General features: G+C 42.8%; 1 protein-coding gene across 3 annotated transcripts; it reads right to left on the reverse strand.

Moving 5' to 3' along the window:
• Positions 1-583: 583 nt before the first annotated feature.
• Positions 584-21,117, reverse strand: C5AR1 (complement C5a receptor 1). Of its 3 annotated transcripts, XM_074219175.1 has the most exons (3): positions 19,956-21,117; positions 7,840-7,890; positions 584-2,105 (listed from the first exon to the last, which is right to left on the reverse strand). In XM_074219175.1, the coding sequence occupies exons 1-3, from the start codon at positions 19,963-19,965 to the stop codon at positions 1,075-1,077; spliced, it is 1,092 nt and encodes a 363-aa protein (XP_074075276.1). In that variant the 5' UTR covers positions 19,966-21,117; the 3' UTR covers positions 584-1,074. The 3 variants fall into 3 exon arrangements, 2 of the variants coding, with proteins under 2 accessions (XP_074075276.1, XP_074075277.1); XM_074219176.1 differs by lacking the exon at positions 7,840-7,890 and having other exon boundaries at positions 588-2,105; positions 19,956-21,114; XR_012474663.1 differs by lacking the exon at positions 19,956-21,117 and having other exon boundaries at positions 2,024-2,105; positions 7,803-7,879.
• Between the last annotated feature and the right edge of the window lie 401 nt (positions 21,118-21,518).

The raw sequence follows: 21,518 nt of genomic DNA on the forward strand, positions 1-21,518 counted from the left end.
GATGATGACAAAACCTCAGAAATGAAATGCTGACAAGGATGCCAGCAACCCTAGTTCTGACTGACTCATTTGGAACTTGCAAGTCCACTAAGATAACTCCCTCCTCTCGTCTTCAAATACTACATATTATGGTCTATCCATACCTCCTCCATAAAATGAGTTTGAATCTCTCAGCTGACCTGAGGGGAGGAGGAAGGAGAGATGGGCAGTGGCCTGAGGAGGGGACAGAGAAGAGTGAGTGATTCAATAAAGACTTTGTGGATGCCAGAAAGGCAGCTAAGGAGTGAAGGAGGCTAAAAATCTAGGATTAGAGGAAAGAAGTTTGGTAAGCAGAGCTTCAACTAATTTCCCTTTCTTGAAAAATCCCCTTCTCTGCCCCCTCCCAACCAGTTACTTTTATTTTCTCAAGGCATTGATTCAGAAAAATGAAATTTGGGAAACCTTCAACCAGTTGGAGATGGGTTTGATGACTGGTGACATGCCAGGTGAGCCCCCTAGGGCAGATATTCTGAGTGGTCTGAGTGTGGAGAGTTGCCATCTTTAGACCTTGCTTAGACATCCAAACCCTATTGGTCCAATGAACAAAGTCAAACTGGACTCCTATTCAATTCCAACCAATTCAAATTCTCAAAGATTTATTGAAACAAGGTGGGGAATATTCAAGAGCTCCTGGGGGTGACAGGAGAAGAGGTAGGGGGTGGAATCCAGGGGAGATTTCCTGGAAGAGGGAAAGAGGACGCCAGAGAAGCTCAGACATGGGTCCCCATCAGGGCTGATGACATTCAAAGAAAGCCTCCAAGAGGGGAAGGAGGTTAGGCTGCAAGGAGTCTGGGGGCTGTCAAGGTGACAGTCGAGGGCTCTCTGGGAGAGACAGGAGTACCACATTCCATGTGCCAGTGACCAAATAAGGTAAAAACAGTCTCTGTGATCAAGAAGCTCATGATTTAACTGGAGGCTACGGGAGGCCTGTTAGGAAAGGAAGAAGAAAAGTCTGGGCAGTCTGCAGGTTAAGCTTGACCATTCCTCCAGGCATGGCAGGGGCCCTTCTGAGCTTCATCACATCACTAATCATATTCACAGCTGCTCCTCTGGGACCGCTGTCGTCCCCACTGTGGATCGGGTAAAAGACTTGCTGTCTCGTCCTAAAGAGTCCTCAGTCAGGGCCTGCCGGAGCTTGGTGCATATGGAGTGGCTCATCATGCGACCTTTGATGCCATGGCCGGCAACCACATAGATGACCGGGTTGATGCAGCTGTTAATATATGCCAAAGCAATGGTAAAGCTGTCTATTCTCTCTAATGTAGAGTAGAGATGGGAGTTGTTCTTACTCACAGCCATTAGTAAGCCCACAATGTGATAGGGGGTCCAGCAGATGAAGAAGCCCACCACCACGGCCATAACCACATTGATGGTCTTCTGGGAGCGAGTGGCCTGGCGCATCCACAGACGGTTGAGTAAGAGACCATAGCATGTAGAGATGATGAGGAGTGGGATCAGGAAGCTAAGCAGGAAGCGAGATATGGCCACGCTTATCTCACTTGTATTGTTGGTGTAGATCACCCCACAGACCCACTTGTGTGGAAAGTGCTCCTCCACCAGGCTCCGGTATTTCAGAGAAGGGATGGTCAGAAGAAAGGCCAGGATCCAGGCCAATGAGCAAGCAAACCAGGCCACTTTCACCCTCCGGTGGTTCTGGCACCAGATGGGGTTCATGACCAATATGAAGCGGTCAATGCTGATGACCACGAGCAACAGGATGCTAGCATACATGTTGAGGAGAATGACGGAGGGTAAGATGCGGCAGGTGGTCGCATCGAAAGGCCAGTTCATATGTCGGAGGATGGGGACGACCAAAAATGGGAGCACCAGGCAACAGAGCAGGTCAGCCAGGGCCAAGTTCAGGAACCAGACACTGTTCACCATCTTGCGGACTTCATTTCCCGTCACCAAGACTACGAGAGCATTGCCTGGCACGCCCACCAAGAAGACCACAAAAAAGACAATGATGGAGATTATTTCTGAAGCTGAATATCCAGGGGTCTTTTCTATTGTGTCATAAGTCTCAGAGTAGTCTGGATAGTCACCCTCTGTGGGAAGTATAGTGCCTGGGAAAGATCAAACATTGAACACAAGACCATTAATAATGACAGCTGGCACGTTTTGATGATCAATCATTTTTCAGTTATATCTAACTCTTCATGACCTCATCTGGGTTTTCTTGGCAGAGACACTGGACTGGTTGGCCATTTCCTTCTCCAGCTCATTTTACAGTTGAGGAAACTAAGGCAAACAGGGTGAAGTGACTTGCCCAAGGTCCCATAGTTAATGAGTTTCTGAGACCAGATTTGAATTCACAAAGGTCTGAAGCTCTGTGCAGTATGGATCCCACTGACTGCCCCTTAATAGGCTTTAATTCTGTTATCTCATTTGATCCTCATAATAAACCTCTCAAGTGGATGGTATGGTTATTGTCATTTTTATAGATGGGAAAACTGAAGTTTGGAAGGATTCATTTCTCTATATTCATATAAATATGAGATGATCTTTCTTTGCAGAATCAGGGATTCTTAAAGTAGGGGGGAAGTCTGTGAATTTATTTTTTTAAATTAATAACTATATTTTAATATAATTGGCTTCCTTTGCAATCCTATGTATTTTGTTTTAGGGCAACTGGGGAGGTGCTATAGTGAATAGAGTGTTGGACTTGGAGTCAGGAAGATTTGAATTCAAATCTGCTCTCAGACACTTCTGTGTGGCCTTGGACAAGTCACTTTACCCTGTTTGCCTCAGTCTCATCTGTAAAATGAGCTATAGAAGGAAAGGGCAAACAATTCCAGTGTCTTTGTAAAGAAAACCTCCAAAAGGGGTCATGAAGAGTTGGACATGACTCAAAACAAAACAGAACAACAAGATAATTTAAGTATTTGTTCTGAAAAGGGGTCAATCAATAGTTTTCACCAGAGTGTTAAATGAGGCCGTGGCAGCTAGGTGGAGCTACAGGGTACAGAGTGTTGGACCTGTAGTAAAGAAGACCTGAGTTCAAATTTAACCTCAAACACTTACTAGCTGTGTGACCCTGCTTCAGTTTCCTCATCTTATAAGAAGGGTAATAACAGTACCTACCTCACAGAGTTATTGTGTGAGGATCAAATAAGGTAATAAGTGTAAAGCAATTAGCATAGGCTTGGTACTTAGCTTAATAAATTCTTGTACCCTTCTTCCATAGGTGAAAAAAGTTTAAAACCTCTGTTTCAGGGTTGCTAGATGGCGTAGTGGATAGAGCACCGACCGGCCCAGGAGTCAGGAGTGCCTGAGTTCAAATCCGACCTCAGATACTTAATAATGACCTAGCTGTGTGGCCTTGGGCAAGCCACTTAACCCCATTGCCTTGCAAAAAAAAAAAAAAAAAACAACTAAAAAAACAAACTTCTTTTTTCAAATGAATTTCATTTCTAGTTTTTCTAGCTCTATAAAATAATCCTTTGGGAGTTTGGCATGAACTCTAATGAATTTAGGTCTTTTTATCATTTTTATTATTTTGACAGAACCTGCATAAGTAATTAATATTTCTATAATTATTTAAGCCAAGTTGAATTAACCAGCATTTATTAAACACATACTGTTTACCAACCACTATTTCTGAAGAGAGTGTCTTGTGGTTGCCTTAACACATTTCTTGAGTGTCTTGGTAGATAAATTCCTGAAAATTTCATATACTTAGTTACCGTTTTGAATGAAAAAGGCTAAGATCTTCTCAATTCCATTTCTTCCACCCCATTCACTTGTATCAGATGGTAAACTTTTGTAACTCTCTCTGTCCAAACCAGAAATGATCACTTCAATTTAAAAAAAATAGGTTGAGGGAGACTTCAAAGACTGTAATTCCTATTGGGAAAGATCTGATGTCTTAGTGGACCACAAGCTCAGTGTGAGTGAATGGAATGATTTGGCAGCTGCAAAAGTTAATTCTATTTGAGTTTTTGTTAAGAGAGACATAATTATAATAACCTAAATTGGTCTTAGCAACTTAGTAGCACAGTGCAACCTTGTGAGACCCTGGACAAGACATTTAAACTCTCTCAGCCTGAGTTTTTTCATTTCACAAAACAGAGATCACCATCATCATCATCATCATCATCATCATCTCTCTTCACAAGGTTACTGTTCAAATTAAATGTGGGCAAAGCCCTTTGCAAACCTTAAATCTCTGATTAAATGCAGCTCTTATTACTATCAAGCATCTTCTGTGTTAGCCCTGGGGATCCAAGAACAAAAATGATATGGTTTCTGTCCTCACGTGGTTTATAGTCTATAAGAGGATGTAACATGCTCAAGTACATGCAAACATACACAAAGTTAGGGTGGAATTAAAGGAGGGACACCAGGAAAGAGCTCCTTAAAAAATGGCACTTTAGGGGCAGCTAGGTGGCACACTAAATACAGTACAGGCTCTGAGTTCAAATTCAATTTCAAACACTTGATACTTACTACCTGTGTGGCCTTGGGCAAGCCACTTAGCCCCGTTTGCCTTGCAAAAACTATATATATATATATATATATATATATATATATATATATATATATATATATATATATACACACACACACACACATATATATATATATATATATATATATATATATATGCTAGTTAGCAATAGGCTGAAAAATGCACGGATCAGGAAAGATTGAATTAAAACCCAGTATTATTGCATGACTTTAAGCAATTTGTTTCACCTCTGTTTACCTTAGCTTCCTAATCTGAAAAGAGGATCAGTAGATTGTACAGAATACAGCAAACACTATATTATATGTTGCTATTATTATTATTACTTTTAATTGAATATAATTACTTTATGGTTGATTACTGAAGTTTAGATGTGATTACTATAGAATGCCCAAAATCAAATGAATGACTTTTTTTTAGGTTTTTTTGCAAGGCAATAGGTCATTATTAAGTGTCTGAGGTCGGATTTGAACTCAGGTCCTCCTGACTCCAGAGCCAGTGCTCTATCTGCTACACCACCTAGTCGCCCCAGTGAATGACTTTCTACGTAAGAATATTTGATTTTGTAATTCTACTGAATTGGCATCACTTAACTGATGAGTTTTCTTTTGTTTTAAAAACAGGATGCTGTGTGTGTGTTATTATTTTGTCTCTAAAATTTCTTATAATTGTGAAATTTTGAAAATCATTGTATCAGAAATGCTTTTAGAAATATAATTTCTCAGGGGCAGCTAGATGGTACAGTGAATAGAGCATCAGCCCTGGAGTCAGGAGTCCCTGAGTTCAAATGTGATCTCAGACATATAATAATTTCCTAGCTTATGTGACCTTGGGCAAGCCACTTAACCCTATTGCCTTAAATTAATAATTTTTTAAAAAAAGAAATATAACTTCTCTTTTTATCTGGGTGTTGTTGGTTATGAATTGAGGTGTTAAAAGATTTGGTTAAAAATGTGAGGAAAACCATTAAATATTTAAGGGATAAATTTTGCTTTAAAGTAGACAATATTAAGAATTCACTATTGAGAGAAAAGGTAATCAAATCCTTTTAAAATTATCTTGATCTGTGAGGTCCCTTGGGACTTTCAATTAGAGAAGAACTGTAAGATCTTAGCAGTTCTGCTGACCTCAATGTGATAAAATTCTAAAGTTCTGAAGTTTCTGGAGAAGCTAGGACCTCTCCCAGCCAAAATGGGGAAATTGCCTTATTTGCTTAAAATTAAGAGTGTCAGCTGAGATTATTTGATCATCACTTATGAAAAATTATGAAATCATGTCCACTGCTAAATCATATCTTTTTTTTGGGGGGGTTAGGTTTTTGCAAGGCAATGGGGTTAACCCCGTTGTGGCTTGCCCAAGGTCACACAGCTAGGTCATTATTAAGTGTCTGAGGCCAGATTTGAACTCAGGGACTCCTGACTCTAGGGCTGGTGCTCTATCCCCTGCGCCACCTAGTCACTCCTAAATCATCTCTTTTGAATCTGCATCTTTGAGTCACCTTAGTAACTTAAATAGACCTTAGGTGTCCACAAGGCCAAAGTGGAAACTGAGGCAGATTAAGGCTTAACATCCAGGACTGCTTTGGGAGGTACTAGATTCTCTTTTCCTGGAAGGCTTCAAGGAAAGTCAGGACTTAGAATATTGTTAAGAGGACTGTGTATCTGTTTACTCAAAGGATAGCTGTCAAGGAAAGCAAGCCCATGTAGCAAGAGGTCTTCACTGGAGTGCTCCAGGGATCTCTGCTTGGTCATGGGCTTTATTGAATTTATCATTAACTGGGATAAAGACATTGATAGAATGCTACCCAAACTGGCAGATCACATCAAACTGGCAGGAAGTCAGGAAAACAGCCTTCAGGACTGAAAAATTGCTTGCTAAGCCAGTTTGGATTGGGTTGAATCTAATAAGAAGGAATTTAATAGGAATACAAGTAAAGTCTTGAACTTGGGTTCAAAAATCCATCAGGAGGGGGCAGCTAGGTGGCGCAGCAGATAGAGCACCTGCCCTAGAGTCAGGAGTCCCTGAGTTCAAATCCGGCCTCAGACACTTAATAATGACCTAGCTGTGTGGCCTTGGGCAAGTCACTTAACCCCATCGCCTTGCAAAAAAAAAAAAACCTCAAAAAAAATCCATCAGGAACCAAAACTTGCTTGATAGGCTAGCTTGGATTTGGACTGAATCTAATAAGGAGAAATTTAAAAGGGGTATCAGTGAAAGTCTTGAACTTGGGGGTCAAAAATCAAGTCACACAAATATAAGACGAGGAAGGCACAATTCCATACTAGTTGTTCTGAAAACATCTAGGGATCCAAGGGACCCACAAACACACTATGAAATATAGCCTTGTAGGGGCAGCTAGGTGGCGCAGTGGATAGAGCACCAGCCCTGGAGTCAGGAGTACCTGAGTTCAAATCTGACCTCAGACACTTAATAATGACCTAGCTGTGTGGCCTTGGGCAAGCCACTTAACCCCATTGCCTTGCAAAAAAAAAAAAAAAAAAGAAAAAAAAGAAAAAAGAAATATAGCCTTGTGATGGGAAAGTCAAAAATGCTTCACTAAGAAGGGCATAGAGAATAGAGAGGGGATGATCCCTTTGTAGGCAGCCCTGGACAGATGTCATCTGGAGCGTTGCATTCAATTTGGGGGAACTTCCATTTAAGAAGTCCTTTAGTAAGCTGTGGGGTCTCCACACACTCAACATGGTGAAGGGTCTTGAATTGTTTGATAGAACTGGACACAGGGGCTCAGGAGAGAATGTGATAGCTGCCTACCACATCTCAAAGGCTATGATTAGACATGTTGCATTTGACCCCAGAGGACTGAGTTAGTAACTATGGGTAAAAATAGCAAAGAGACAAACTAATTTCTCTCGATCAGGAGTCTCTTAATGATTAGAGAAAAGCTAAAGTGGAATGGGAGTCTCTAGAGGAGGTGGGCACCCTGTCCTGCATAACCAACTGTCGGGTGAGTTCTAGTGTAGATTCCTTTCAGACATGCGTTCCACCAGTCATCTCCTAAGATCCCTTCCAGAATCCAAGTCTGATCCTGATTTGGGGTATGAGTTATCCTTAGATGGAATCCAACACCTCTCCCATCTCAGATTGTGAGAACCATTATACAAGAAGAGGAAACTGAGGCTAAGAGAAAGGAAAACCTGTAGCAGAGAGACAGGGACAAGAGTACTCAGAAATAGAGGGCACATGAGAGGAAAGACTTCTTTAAGAAACTGGTCAAAGACATTGGGGTGGCTAGGTGGCGTAGTGGATAAAGCACCGGCCTTGGAGTCAGGAGTACCTGGGTTCAAATTCGGCCTCAGACACTTAATAATTACCCAGCTGTATGGTCTTGGGCAAGCCACTTAACCCCATTGCCTTGCAAAAACCTAAAAAAGAAAAAAAAAGAAAAAGAAAAAAGAAACTGGTCAAAGACATAGCAGGGAAAGCAAGGGATGGAAAAAAAAGAAGAGACAGAACCTGAATTATGAAAATGGGGCATGGGGATGGTACTGAGGAACAGAGAGCAAAAAAAAAGACTGAAGGGGAAAAGATGGGAGATGGAAAGATAGAGAGGAGAGGACACCTAAGAAAAGATGAGTTAAGAAACAGAGAAAATGAGGAGACTAGAGGTCCAAGAGGAGACTGAGGAACAAGGGGAGGGGGAGACTAAAGGATAAAAACAAAAGAGATAGCAGGACAAAGGAAGGGAGGAGACTGAGAGACAGGAAGAAGGCAGAGATTGGGGTGCAGTTGGGGTATCATGAAAAGAGGGTTTGAAGTTCCTGCCAAACAGGGAACACTTTTTTTTAGGTTGGTTTGTTTTTTGGGGTTTGTTTTTTTTGCGAAGCAATGGGGTTAAGTGGTCGCCCAAGGCCACACAGCTAGATCATTATTAAGTGTCTGAGGCTGGATTATTTGATCAGGTCCTTCTGACTCCAGGGCTCTATCCACTGTACCACCTAGGCACTCCCCATGGAACACTCTTAAGAGCTGAAGTTCCTGGTTCTGGTCAACTCTATGGAAGCCTTGGGACCAGCTTCCAGCCATATATTGACCCAATGCTGAACAGACTTTGCATTTTGCTCTGATGTGGCAGATTTGGAGTGGTCCCTTGGTCTCCCCTTACCCTATAACTGGGGACTGCAGTAGTTCCAAGAAGAGACAAGAATTTGACTATGTCTCACGAATTCTTTTTACTAGATTTCTAGCAAAAGATGAAGAAAGACTGGCTTTTCTTCACCCCAGCCTCATGTTGACCTTCTCCATTGGCAGCAAATGCAGTCTCTGAAACTTCTAGATCTTTGTTTAGATTAGTAACTACCCAACCATGTCTCTCCCATAAGATCAATATGGTCTTTTGGGCGCGGGGGGGGGGGGGGGGGGGGGGGAAGAAAAGGAAGCTTGCACCTATACCCTCGGCTTCCTTTTCTATTTTTGTGTTTGTTTTTTCCTGATCTTAGGCAAATGAGTATCTATCTCAAGTTTTTTGAATTCAAAAACAATAGCAACTGTTACCTTCTAGATTGTTGGGGGCTTTTTGCAAGGCAAATGGGCTTAAGTGACTTGCCCAAGGCCACACAGCTAAGTGTCTGAGGCTGGATTTGAACTCAGGTACTCCTGACTCCTGGGCCAGGGTTCTATCCACTGCACCAACTAGCTGCCCCTAACAGTTACATTCTAAGAGAAAATGGCCCCAGACAAGAGAAGGGGTCCATGTATCAAGAGTTTATTTGGACAGTGCAGAGTCTAGGTGAAAAATCAAGTGCCCACTTAGTTATTCTGCCAACTGCACTAGGTCCTGATGAGGTTTACGTGTCAGCCTGTCAATGAATTGGAACAGCAATAACAAGTTTTTGAACCCTGTTTTGAGTTATTCTGTGAATACAGACTGGGAGTCTTTTTATGATTCTCAGATTTGTGGCTAGGGAAAAAATTACCTATTATATACTTGATTCATATTGGAGGTCTTTTTGTTCCTATTTTAGAAAGGACCTTGATATGAGTCACAATTTAAGCTAAAAGTAAATTTCCATCTGGAACATCAGATAGGGGTTTATGAGATAAAAAATATGATAAAATGGAGGGAAACCCCTCCCATTAAAGTAAACCTCCACAGAACTGAATCCAGTCTAAATTACATAGCTGAGTACAGAACAGGGTGAGAACAAACTATCCTGGCCCTTATGGACCTAGCAGCTGATCCTCTACATTAGATTTATATAATCCAATATCAAATGAAATGAGGAGAACCCAGACAGCAATTTCCACAATTCACTATAGAAGCAGAAACAACAACCACCACCACAACAGCAAAGAACAAAGTGAAATTAAAATGACCAAGTTTGGCCCAGGAGAAGATTTGAGAAAGTGTGCTTCCTTTCCCTTCTTGGAAAAAGTGGGGGGCCATTGGAGTAGACAGATATTATTACTCTGTGGTTGGCTTGACTGGACTATTTTTTTAAATTTTATTAATTTTATTTATTTATCTATCTATTTATTTGTTTGTTTTGAATTTTACGATTTTTCCCTTAATCTCGCTTCCCTCCCCCCATCCCCCACAGAAGGCAGTCTGTTTTGACTGGACTATTTTGACATTCCTTTTTTTCTTCTATGGTACAAGGGATGGTAAGGGGAAGAGGAAAGGAGGAAAAGTGACATATTTGAAAAGGAAAAGGCTATCAATTAAAATTTTTAAATAGTAATTAAAAAACAAAGAATAACAGTAAAGATATCTAGAAGGTCACAAAAGATAAAAAGCAACATAAGCAAGAAGATAAGATATTAATAATGAAAGGGGGCAGGGAGGCTAAGTGGATAGAGCACAGGCCCTGGAATCAGGAGTACCTGAGTTCAGATCCAGCCTCAGACACTTAATAATTACCTAGCTGTGTGGCCTTGGGCAAGCCACTTAACCCCATTTGCCTTGCAAAAACCTTAAAAAAAAATAATGAAAGGGGGCTAACATAGGCCCCTAGCTATCTGTAAGACTTGATGGGATGGAATAAATCAATCAATCCACAATTATTTAAAAAGTATCTAAGGGCCAGAATCAAGGAGACCTGAGTTCAAATTCAGACTCAGACATTCACTAGTTGTGTGACCCTGGTCAAGTCACTTTAGTCTACCTCAGTTTCCTTAGCTATTAAATGAAGACAATAATATCACCTTCTTCCCAAGGCTGTTGTGAAGATCAAACGAGATATTTGTAAATTGTTTTGCAGACTTTAAAGTGTTCTATAAAGGCTATTTTTATTATCGTTAACACAATGTTTCAGAAACTGTGTGAGATGCTAAAACTATAACTCTGATTAGAACTATATCTCTAGCAGCAGCTAGGGGTACAGTGAATAGAGCACTGGCCCTGGAGTCAGGAGGATTCGAGTTCAAATCCAACCTCAGACACTTAACAATCGCCTAGCTGTGTGACTTTGGGCAAGTCACTTAACTCCATTGCCTGGCAAAAAACAAACAAACAAACAAACAAAAAAAGAACAATGGCTCTGAATATGCCACTCATTCGAAACAAACAGGAAAGAAAAAGGGTAGTTTTGAGTTGTGAGACTATATTTAATTGGAATCAGGGGTGTGTTGCAACTTTTGCTAGAGCTGATTGAATTTGTAAGCATTTGCATCAACCTGTCCAAATCAAGACTTGACTGATTGTTTTATTGAGAGTCTAGACTTAAGAAAGTATAAAAATAATTCAGATTAAAGTTAAAAGGGTGTGCACAGAATTTCTTCTTCTCCCTACCCAGAGTCTAGGTTTTAATCATTTACCAATATACTCTTGTATTATTCTATAAACATTCTCTGTAGAAATGAAGGTGAAGGCTCAAGGGATGAAGCCATTCTCATTCTAGAGGGTCATTAATAATAATAATAATAATTAAAAAACCAGAATTTGTATAGTTCTTTAAAGTGAGCAGTGATTCACAAATATACATTATTTTAATTATACTTTCTTATAATGATGTGGCAAAATCCAGAAATGAGAGGAAAACTGAAAACATTTAATTGAACAGAGGAAGAACACCCTTCAACAGAAGAAGCAAAAAAATGTGAGCTGTCAATCAAAATACTGGATTTTCCAAGTCTTAGTGTGGGTAAGTGGGGCACTAGTTTAAAAAAAAAAAATGGAAGTAGACCTTAAGCAAGTCACTTAACCCCATTGCCTTAAACAAACAAAACAAAAATGGAGGCAGAAATGAGGAGTTTAAGTGTTTGACCCAGATGAACAAGATCCTCCAGTCCTGAAAGCAAAGGCATTGTATAATGCTGAACCACAATGATCTGATTTTTGAAAGCCATTGATCTTTGAAAGACCACAGAGAATGGAAGAAACACCACAAGCTTAGAGGAGGGTTTAACTTTTGCCTTGATTTTCAAGGGAAAAAATGAGAAGAGGAGTTTGAAAATTATAAACCATTTCCTTGACTTCATTCTATGACAAAATTCTGGAAAGGATAATGGCACGGCATGTGAACAAACAGAAAAAGAAGCAGAAATGACACAGAGTTTGGTTTCATCACAGACAGATCATGTGCAGAAAAGACTAGAGAAGAAAGTCTCAGAAATTATCCACCTCAGCAACTTAGTACTTGAAATCTTTGAAACACAAATGACTTGAAGAAAGACTTCTCTATTCATCAAAAATTTACACTCAAACTAGAAGGCAATTGGGCAGAAATTAGGTTCATGCTTGCATGTATCACAATAAGATCCTTTTGGATATTTGAATTAAATGTAATTAAATGTAAACAGCCAAATCATTTTTTTTAATTTGGGGAGAATGAAAGGGCATATATTTTATAACTGTAGTTAAGGAAGAATTCTTAACCAAAGAGGAGTGGAATGATCATAAAAAATAAAATAGACAATTTGGACCACTTTAAAGTATAATATTTCTGCATGAATAAAATCAATAATAGAATAAGAAGAAAAACAGCAGAAAAGAATCTTTGTATCAACTCTGATAAAATTTTTATATCCAAGACATATCAAGAATTGATACAAATTCATAAGACTAACAGTTATTAGTGAATAGGTAAGTGGTCAAATGCTTTTCAAAAGAATTACAAAACATTATCAACAAAGAATGAAAAAACTTCCATGCACTGAAATGAGTGTTTAAAGGAGAGTTGCAATTGGAGTCAGGGGGTCTGAGTTCAAATGCTGCCTTTGCAATAACTATCTATGTGACCTTGGTCTTCTCTGAACTTTAGTTTCCTAATCTGTAAAAAAAAAAAAAAAAAAGGACTTAGATTAGGGAATTTCTATGGGTATTGAGCTAAATGCTTTTTTTTTTACAAATATTATCTCAACCTGAGTTCAAATCCAGCCTCAGACAGTTAACAATTGCCTATCGGTGTGACCTTGGCAAGTCACTCTTAATCCCATTGCCTAAGGGGCAGCTAAAAAGAGCAATAGATACAACACCAGCCCTGGAATCTGGAGGATAAATATCTCAATTGATCTTCCCAGCAACACTGGGAGATGAGAAAACAGAGGCAAAGGTTAAGTGACTTGCCCAGGGTCACACAGTTAATAAATGCCTGAGGCTGGTGCTCTATCCACTGAGCCACCTAGTTACCTCTGGTTATTTTAAAATGTTCCAAATAATAATAAGATTATATGATTCTTATGAATATAATAGACACAGTTTGCGAAGGTTTCAGGAAAACTCTTCCTGCTGACCTTGGGGAATGAGATGAAATGTGAACTGGATAGTAGAAACAATTTTTCAGAGGGTTTGAAACTGTATCCTTTGGGACTAGATCCAAATATTTCTAATAATAGGTTAAGGTCAGGAATTAGTCCTGAGCTCTCTCTGCCCTTTGATACTTTTGTCGGGACTAGACGGCAGTTATCCAATTGGTCGTTGATAACGGCACTGGGAAGGATGGATAGCATTTGACCGGCTAACAATCTATCTAAGAAGACAAGTTTGAACAATGAGCTAAATCTTTAAGGGGAATGAAATGAAATTAATGATGAGTCAAGCGAAAATGGGGTGGGGTTTGGAAGAAACCTCAAAATATAAGAGGGATGAATTAAAAGTCCTATATTTAGGACCAAGGAAATCAGCTGTACAAGAGAGAGGAAGGAGACATGACTGGGCCATAGTTCACATGCCAAAGGTGGGGAGAAGCATTGCATAGATTTGGGGTTCAGTGTGAGTCAGAGATGCAACACAAGCAACAAGAGCAAAGCACCAGAATAAGGGAAGTGAGAGTCCTACCTAACACTGTTACCCCATCCCAGATTCTATTTGGAGAATGGAGTTCATCTTAGAGTCATTCATAACAACAAGCCGAAGGACATACAGAGAAGAGGAATGCGTCCTGATTATTAGACCTGGGTCTAGGACAAGTGAGGAGAATCTGAGATTGTTCAGCCCGCCTTGGAGATGTGAAGGGTGCGATTCCACTTGTTCTGTTGATCCCACCAGGTCTATCTGTCCCTAGCCATGGGATATTGCCTCCAAGCCTCGGTTTCCTTATCTGTAAAATGAGGGGGTTGGACTATAAGTGGCCTCCAAGATCCCTTCCAGGTCTAGAACCAATATCTGTGAAAGGAAAAAAAGGGTCCTAATATCAACCTCCTCACACCTCCTTCCTCTAATGACTGAAAGAGTTGGATGCAGGTATGGAAAGAGGCATCCATTGGCAGACACAGCTGGTGGGTTCATTCCTTTTGCTCAACTATGTCTTTGCTAGGAGGAAAAAGTCTAGGGAGGAAAGAAGTGATGTCATTGTTTTTAAAAAAAGGCCATCAATAATAACAAATGAGGGGCAGCTAGGTGGCGAAGTGGGCAGAGCACTGGCCCTGGAGTCAGGAGTAACTGAGTTCAAATCCGGCTTCAGACACTTAATAATGACCTAGCTGTGTGGCCTTGGGCAAGCCACTTCACCCCACTGCCTTGCAAAAACCTAATAATAATAATAATAAATGATCCACCTCCACAGAAAGAATAGACGGCATCTGAAAGGAGATTAAAGCAGATTTTTCTTACTTTCTTGATTATTCTTGAGTTTTGTATCACGGCTAATATGAAATTACATGAGTGCACAAGCATAATCTATAGCAAAATGCTTGCTTTGTTAAGGAGGCTGGCAGGGAAGGGAGGGGGGAATTTGGAACCCCAAATTTTAAAAATAATTAGAAGAATGTTAAAAATGTATTTACATGTAATTGTGAGAAAAAATCAAAAGGATTTTTAAAATAATAACTGAAAATTTCACAATGCCATAAAACTTCCAAATCACTTTCTATGGGGTATCTTCACCATACCTCTGGGAGGGAGGTGCTATTATTATCTGTATTTTTTCAGATAAGGAAACTAAGGTCAGCAGAAGGGAAATGATTTGTCCAGAATCACATAGCTAGTAAACGTCCAAGGTCAAATTTGAACACAGGTCCTCTTGCCTCCAAGTCTAACATTCTATATCGACTGGACCATTTTAGCTGTCTCAATAAAATACTTTAGAACATTAATTAAAATGCATTAAATTAATACTTTCAAATTAATTAAAATGTTAATTGAATTATATTTTAATTAATTTGTGATGCTATAATAAGAGTGATTGCAGAGAAGAAATAGACTATAGACAGTCCCTTCCAAATCAAAAGTTTTGAGATTCTGTGATCAGGATAGTGCGAAGGTGAAAATGGGTTGGATTTGTACCTCCATATGGAGGGGAAAAACTTCCCAGTGATGAAAGTCATCCCAAAATAGAATGAGACAACTTAGAGGATAACAGACTTTCTTCCCTAAGCCCACCCCTGGTATCCCATAGGAGGAGTTCAAGCAAAGTTGGAGTGGTCATGTGTTGGCGACATCATAAAGGTCATTTTGGGGCCCCAGAGTCTGCTTCTGGAAGTCTGAACCCCAACCTGGAGATGAAAAGACAAAGAGACGAACTGGGACTGAAAACCAGAAGGAAGGAAAAGAGAAGAGGGCGAGTGTGGGACCCAAGGGGAAGGCGGAGGGACAAAGGATAAAGGATGGAGGGGTGGAGAGTGGAGAAACTGAGGGGCAAAATAGGGGCTACTGATGGGGAAAGAGGACAGAAAAATAATAAAAGTAAGGAGGGAGAAGGAAGGGGCAAAGAGAGGGGAGCTGGGGTGCCCCAAGTAGAGATACTAAGAGGTAGAGACTGAGGAATGGAAAAAGAGGACAATGAGGAACAGCTAGAGGAAGTGAGAAAGAGAGAAGAGAACCAAGGGACAGAGGGAGGGGGAAGGGGAAGGAAGGAGGGCAAGGGGCAGAGAGAAGGGACAGAGGGAAGAGAGTGACAGAGACATAAAGAAAGTAGAGACTAAGGGGCCAAACTGAACAGAAGAGGGGCTGAGGGTCAGAGTAGAGAGAGTGGGAGGATAAAGGTCAGCAGAGGAAATCCACAAAGAAAAAGATTGAGAAATAGGTAGGGGACCCAAGGACCAAAACCAGAGATTATTCCAATTACACAGAATAAAACAACCCTCATCCAAACAAAACCAGTGCTCCAATTACACAGAATTAAACAACATTCATCCAAACAAAACCAGTGCTCCAAAAATGGAAGAGAAGGGAAACTACCATGTGAAGGTGCCTGGCTATGTGCTTTACAAATATGATCTCGTTTTCACCCTCTCAATAGCCCCATGAGATAAGTGCTATGGTTATCCCCATTTTACAGTCGAGAAAACTAAGACTGACAGAGATTAAGTGATTTGTCCAAGGACATCCAGCTAGGACATATCAAAGGCTGGATTTGAACTCAGGTCTGCCTGACTACACTGGTCACTTGGTTGCCAAGGGAAACTATCAATTTGGCAAAAAAAAAAATTGTATGAATATCTCTGGCAATATTTTACTCTCCAAAAGAAAAAGAGAATTAACACAAATATACAAACCTGAGAAGCATTCCCCAAAGATTAAGAGGTCTAAGAATGTGATCAAACTTCTCAACAGAAGCCAGGCCTCTCTGAGTCACAAATAATAGTTATGCAAGTGAAAGAAACTCCTGTAATGGTAATGGACCCTGAGCAAGTCACTTCATCCTGTTTGCCTTAGTTTCCTCATCTGTAAAACGAGCTGAAAAAGGAAATGGCAAAACCACTCCAATATTTCTGCCCAAAACAACCCAAATGGGGTTGGACACAACTGAATAACAACTATTAACTATTGTGTGCATTTATCTCTTTCTGTTAAAGGCTACCATCACAAACTGTATCCTGGGCCCATTTCCCTTTCCTTTTGATAAAGATTTATCTTAACAGATCTTGGTGATGTCTAACTTTAATGCAAACCCAAGAATATGAAGGAATTTTTAGAACTTTCCAGAAGTATTTCTAAAGGATCTGCTAAACTCAAGACAGTTTGATGGCACAGCTTCTCCTTAGAGGTTAGCTGTCCTCTAAACAGCTGCTTGATATGATAAAAGAATACATGTTATTTTTAGTAGATTTGCTTAATACTTTTCCTTCCTGGGAAGATGTCCTGCAGGGATGAGATTGTAAGTGTGAAAGACTCGATGGATACCTTGGAGAAAAGGCCCACTGGTGATGGAAAGGGAATTTTCTTAATTGTTATGTTTGTGGATGCAGTTTCTTGGTAGAGGGAAGAAAGAAGAGGGAGCAAGAAAGAAGGGAGAGCAGGGAAGGGAGTAAGGCAACCACACTATTAAGCACTATCTAAGTATTAATTATAATTATTAAGATTATAATTTATGTACTAAGCACTTTTTTAAATTTTATCTCATCTTATCCTCACAACAACCTTGAGAGGGAGATGCTATTGTTCTCATTTTACCAATGAGGAAATTAAGGCAGTCAGAGGTTAAATGACATTCCCAGGGTCACATAGCTAGGCTGGATTTGAAGCTGGATTTGAACTCAGGTCTTGCCAACTCAAGGCTCTGTTCTCTATCCACTCGTTGCCTCTAGGACAAACATTTCCCCTCAACTTGTGTTTTGTCCACCTGAGTGCTGAGGGATCTTTCCCCAAGAGATCTTGGAAAGCATCACACTCTGATGTTAGCAGAGAAACTCCTAACTTGGGACACACACCAATGAGGATGACTACTGGAAGATTCCCTTGAGGTTGAACAGGGTCAGTGAAAACCAAGAGTTTTGGTTCTGAATTCTATCTGGAAGAACTGGACAAAAATATCCCAAGAGGGAGAACAAGAAGGAACAGGGAGAGATACAGATTTCAGTACCCCAGATTTGGAGGTAGAAGGAGATATAGTCTTTTACATGAGGAAACTGAGGCCCACCAAGGATGGACTCACCCAAGAACTAGAAGGGAGTAAGTGGAAGACCAGAGTTCCTTGAGCTGTATTGATTGACTTCATTTAACTTAAATAAGGATATTCAATGCATGATGAGAGGGCCCTTTCCTCTACCTCTCCAACTGCAGACATCCACAGGTATTCTCACTTTCCCTTCTCCCACCTGGCCACCATGTGTCTATGAAAGCATGGTACCAATGACTAGTCTCCTTTGTTTTTCTTTTCTGATCTTAAGTGAATGCATACTGGGAGACTAGACTGGCCCATCTGGTTCCCACGCCAGTTATATAATGGAGAAGTCATAGGTTCTGGGGGGAAAGCCCATAGAGAACTTTTAAGATTACAACTTGAATATAAGTAAACTGAACTAGAAGTGGGAGGAAGTTTCCACATCAGAAGTTCCCTATACTGATGAAATTACAGGACCAGGAAAAAGAAGCAACAACAAACCACCACAGGGCAAAAGAGTTGAGTTTGATTACACCAAAATAGTTACAGCTTCAGAACTACACAATAAACAGGAAACACTTTAGAAAAGAACATAATCTGGAGAGCAAATCTGACATCCTAAATCTTTTTTTCAAAGTTCACTCTATTTTCTTTTTTTCTTTTTAATATATATTTTATCTTTTCCGCAGTTCCAAATCATAGCCCAGAAATAGGACACAAAAGAAAAAGAACGTGGAAACACTGATGATATGGATGCTGTGCATCTTTGGGGGCAAGGTCAACATACTGTAAATAGATGAAGGACTCAGTTTGGTTGAGTCTGGAAGACCTGTGTTCAAATCTCTCCTCTGAGTCTGACTAAATATGGAAGTAAAGGGAAAAGGTCACTTCTCTCTTGAGTCAAAGACAGTTGTATGCTATTTACAAGAAGGGAGAGTAAGGGAAGGCTGATGAAACTACAGTTCCTTGCATGACCATCTCCTCCTTCCCCCAGCCTCCCTAGTCCCCTAGTCTCCCCTTTCCCTTTCTATAACTCTGTACCATCTAGGTTGGTTGGTTTCCATCTTTCAAGTAATTGCTTTATTTTAATGTTTTTTTCGATGGGATTAGTTATTAGGGTTAGGTCATGTGTGGGCTTTCTGTGAATTCAGCTCAGAAGGGAATTCCTGATGAGGACATTCCCTCCATCAAGGCAGCATGCAACTCTTCCAGGTGTAGCCTAGGGGAAATTAAGAACTGAAGGGACTTTGCCAGGGTCAACCAACCCCAGTAGGTATCCCAAGCCAATCTGGTCCTCTAACCTCTAACCCTTGTTAATGATCATCATTTCTTACTCTATTTGAGTATCCACACTTGCCAATAGAAATTAAGATGTATTTTTTTGAAAAGAGACAAGAGAGGGCGGCTAGGTGGTGCAGTGGATAAAGCATTGGCCCTGGAGTCAGGAAGACCTGGGTTCAAATCTGGTCTCAGACACTTGATAATGACCTAGCTGTGTGACCTTGGGCAAGCCACTTAACCCCACTGCCTTGCAGAAACCTAAAAAAAAGAGACACAGAGAAGGAAGAATGAAAGACAAGAGAGGATGGAGATGAAATGATTGAAATGGAGAAGAGAGTACCATGAGGTCGTAATCCAGAGATGGGAAAGACGGGGGGGGGGGGGGGGAGTGGAGGGGGTGCAAAGAAAGGACAGGCAGAAGGGAAGGGACAAAGGAAGAACTCCCAGAGGAGACCAAGGGACAGACACAGGGATATCGGGGAGACAGAAGTGGGGCAGGGAGAGGAAGGAACACAGAGTGGAGGAGAGGATCAAAGGATGAAGGTGAAGGAATGGAGAAGTCAGATTGGGAGGGGAAGGGAAAGTGAGTCAGGGACAGGAGAGAGAGAGAGAATGAGGGGACAGAGAGAGCAGCAGGGAGCACTGAAGGGCACAGACAGAGACCAGGGGACAGAAATGGAAGAGACTGAGATAAAGGGGAGACTGGGGGATAGAGATGGGCAGACTGAAGGTTAGGAAGAAAGAAGAAAAACTGAACAGAGAAAGGGGAGACAGGGACAGAGCAGGTATCCTGCAGGGACAAGGGGGAGAGTGAGGGAGCTGGTGGGGGGAGGGGATTGAAAACAGAATTCCTGAACGAGAGACATCACTGAGGGTCACAGAACAGGGAAGACAGTGATCAAGGCAGAGGGGTCACTGAGGTGGGGCAGAAAGAGGGGCTAACTTACTTAGCTCCATCTCGGTCCAGTCACTCTGGCTCTGTTCTCAGCTGTTCCGTTTTTACCAGCCCCAGTTCTGTTGCCCACTTTTGTAAGGGAGGGAGGCTAAGAAGGGGGGTGAAGAGGAAACAGTGACCTAGCTCCACCCAGGGGTTCCCCTGACTCAATGTCCACTACCCAAAGGAACCCGGGCGCTCCCTCCTGGCTACTGTGCTGGAAGGGGAGCTGGCCCTTGCCCTGGGGCCATAAAGCAATGACCCTGAGTTTAGGGGCCAAACCACAAGGCACCCCTCCTTCCCCATGGGCTAATGATGATGGCAGGAAAAGTCAACCCAGAAGACTTCTGGAAGAGTAGCATGAGGAGGGCCAAGGTGGGGGAGGCAGGCTCAGTGGGAGAAGGGCAAAGGAGCCTTGAAAAGGAGGAGATGCCCTGGGTGGGAGAAGGGGCATCTGAACATGGGGTCCTCTTAACAAATGTGCGTGGGCACAATGGGGCGGCTTTTTCTGCTCTATAGAGACAAAGGCTCCATTTCCCAGGAATCTCAACTGTAATTGGGCAAACGTATCCTTTGTGACAAGATGGCTCATTTTGTTTGGTCTTTTGGGGGAGGGGGAGGGTTAGTGAGGTGCCCAGGGCCACACAGCTGGGTGATGAGTGAGGCTGCACTTGAACTCGGGCCCTCCGGACCCAGGGCCCACGCTCTGCCCACTGGCCCCCTCCAGTCCAGTTCCTGTGCTTGGCACGGCATCACCCCCGGCATCGTGGTCTTGGGTCCAGAAGGAGGGCAGGCGGGGTGGCCGCGGCACCGTTTGTGGGGGTGTCGCCCAGTTCAGGCCCCTAACAACCGCGGGCCGGTTTGGGGGCGCCAGGGGGCGAGTGCGGAGCCCTCCTCCCTGGTGGACGTTCAGTCGGACAGCCGGGGCGGCGCCCACAGCCGCGGGGAGGGGGCAGGGCTGGGCCCCCCGAGCTGGGAGGTGGCTCTTCGGGGGGGGGCGTCCTCATGCCCCGCACCCCCTCCCCCCACCAAAGTAACAGCCGTGCCCCGCCCCCGGGTTGCCAGGGGGCAGCGGAGCTGGAGATGGGGGGCGGGGGGCGGGGCGGGCGCCCCAGGGGCTCCCAGGGTCCCCAGGCTCCAGGATGGCGGCCTCTCGCTTATCCGGGTCCCTCCTGCGTCAAAGGCGGGGGGCGGGGGCGGGGCCGGGCGCTCTCCTTTATCCGGGCTGGTGGTCCCTGGGGCCCGGCCGCCCCCTCCCCCGATCCACCCCGCGCCCCCCGGGCCCCGGCGCAGAGACGAGGCCGCCGCGGTGCCGGGTGCGAGGTTTATTTCCCGAGGACACACGTACACACACAAGCACGGACACGGGGCCCCACGGACGGGGAGACGAGGCGGGGGGCGTCGCGGGGCATCCTGCTCCGGGGCGGGTCCTGCTGCGGGCGGCTCCGGCCGGCGCCCATCCGGGGGGTCCAGGCTGCTCAGCCGCCGGGTGCGCGTGCGGGGGCCCCGGGACCCCCGGGGCGCGGGGCCTGCGGTGCGGGGGGGAGGGGCGCGGGAGGGGGAGGGGAGCGCGGCC

The sequence above is a fragment of the Macrotis lagotis genome, chromosome 1, assembly GCF_037893015.1.
Source record: "Macrotis lagotis isolate mMagLag1 chromosome 1, bilby.v1.9.chrom.fasta, whole genome shotgun sequence".
In the NCBI taxonomy this organism is placed as follows: domain Eukaryota; kingdom Metazoa; phylum Chordata; class Mammalia; order Peramelemorphia; family Peramelidae; genus Macrotis; species Macrotis lagotis.

Excerpts from the sequence above, each read along its gene's own strand:
- C5AR1 (XM_074219175.1), bottom strand. Across the intron at positions 2,106-7,839 it reads GCCCAAGACCATACAGCTGG|GCACTATACTTCCCACAGAG; the intron begins GTAATTATTAAG and ends GATCTTTCCCAG.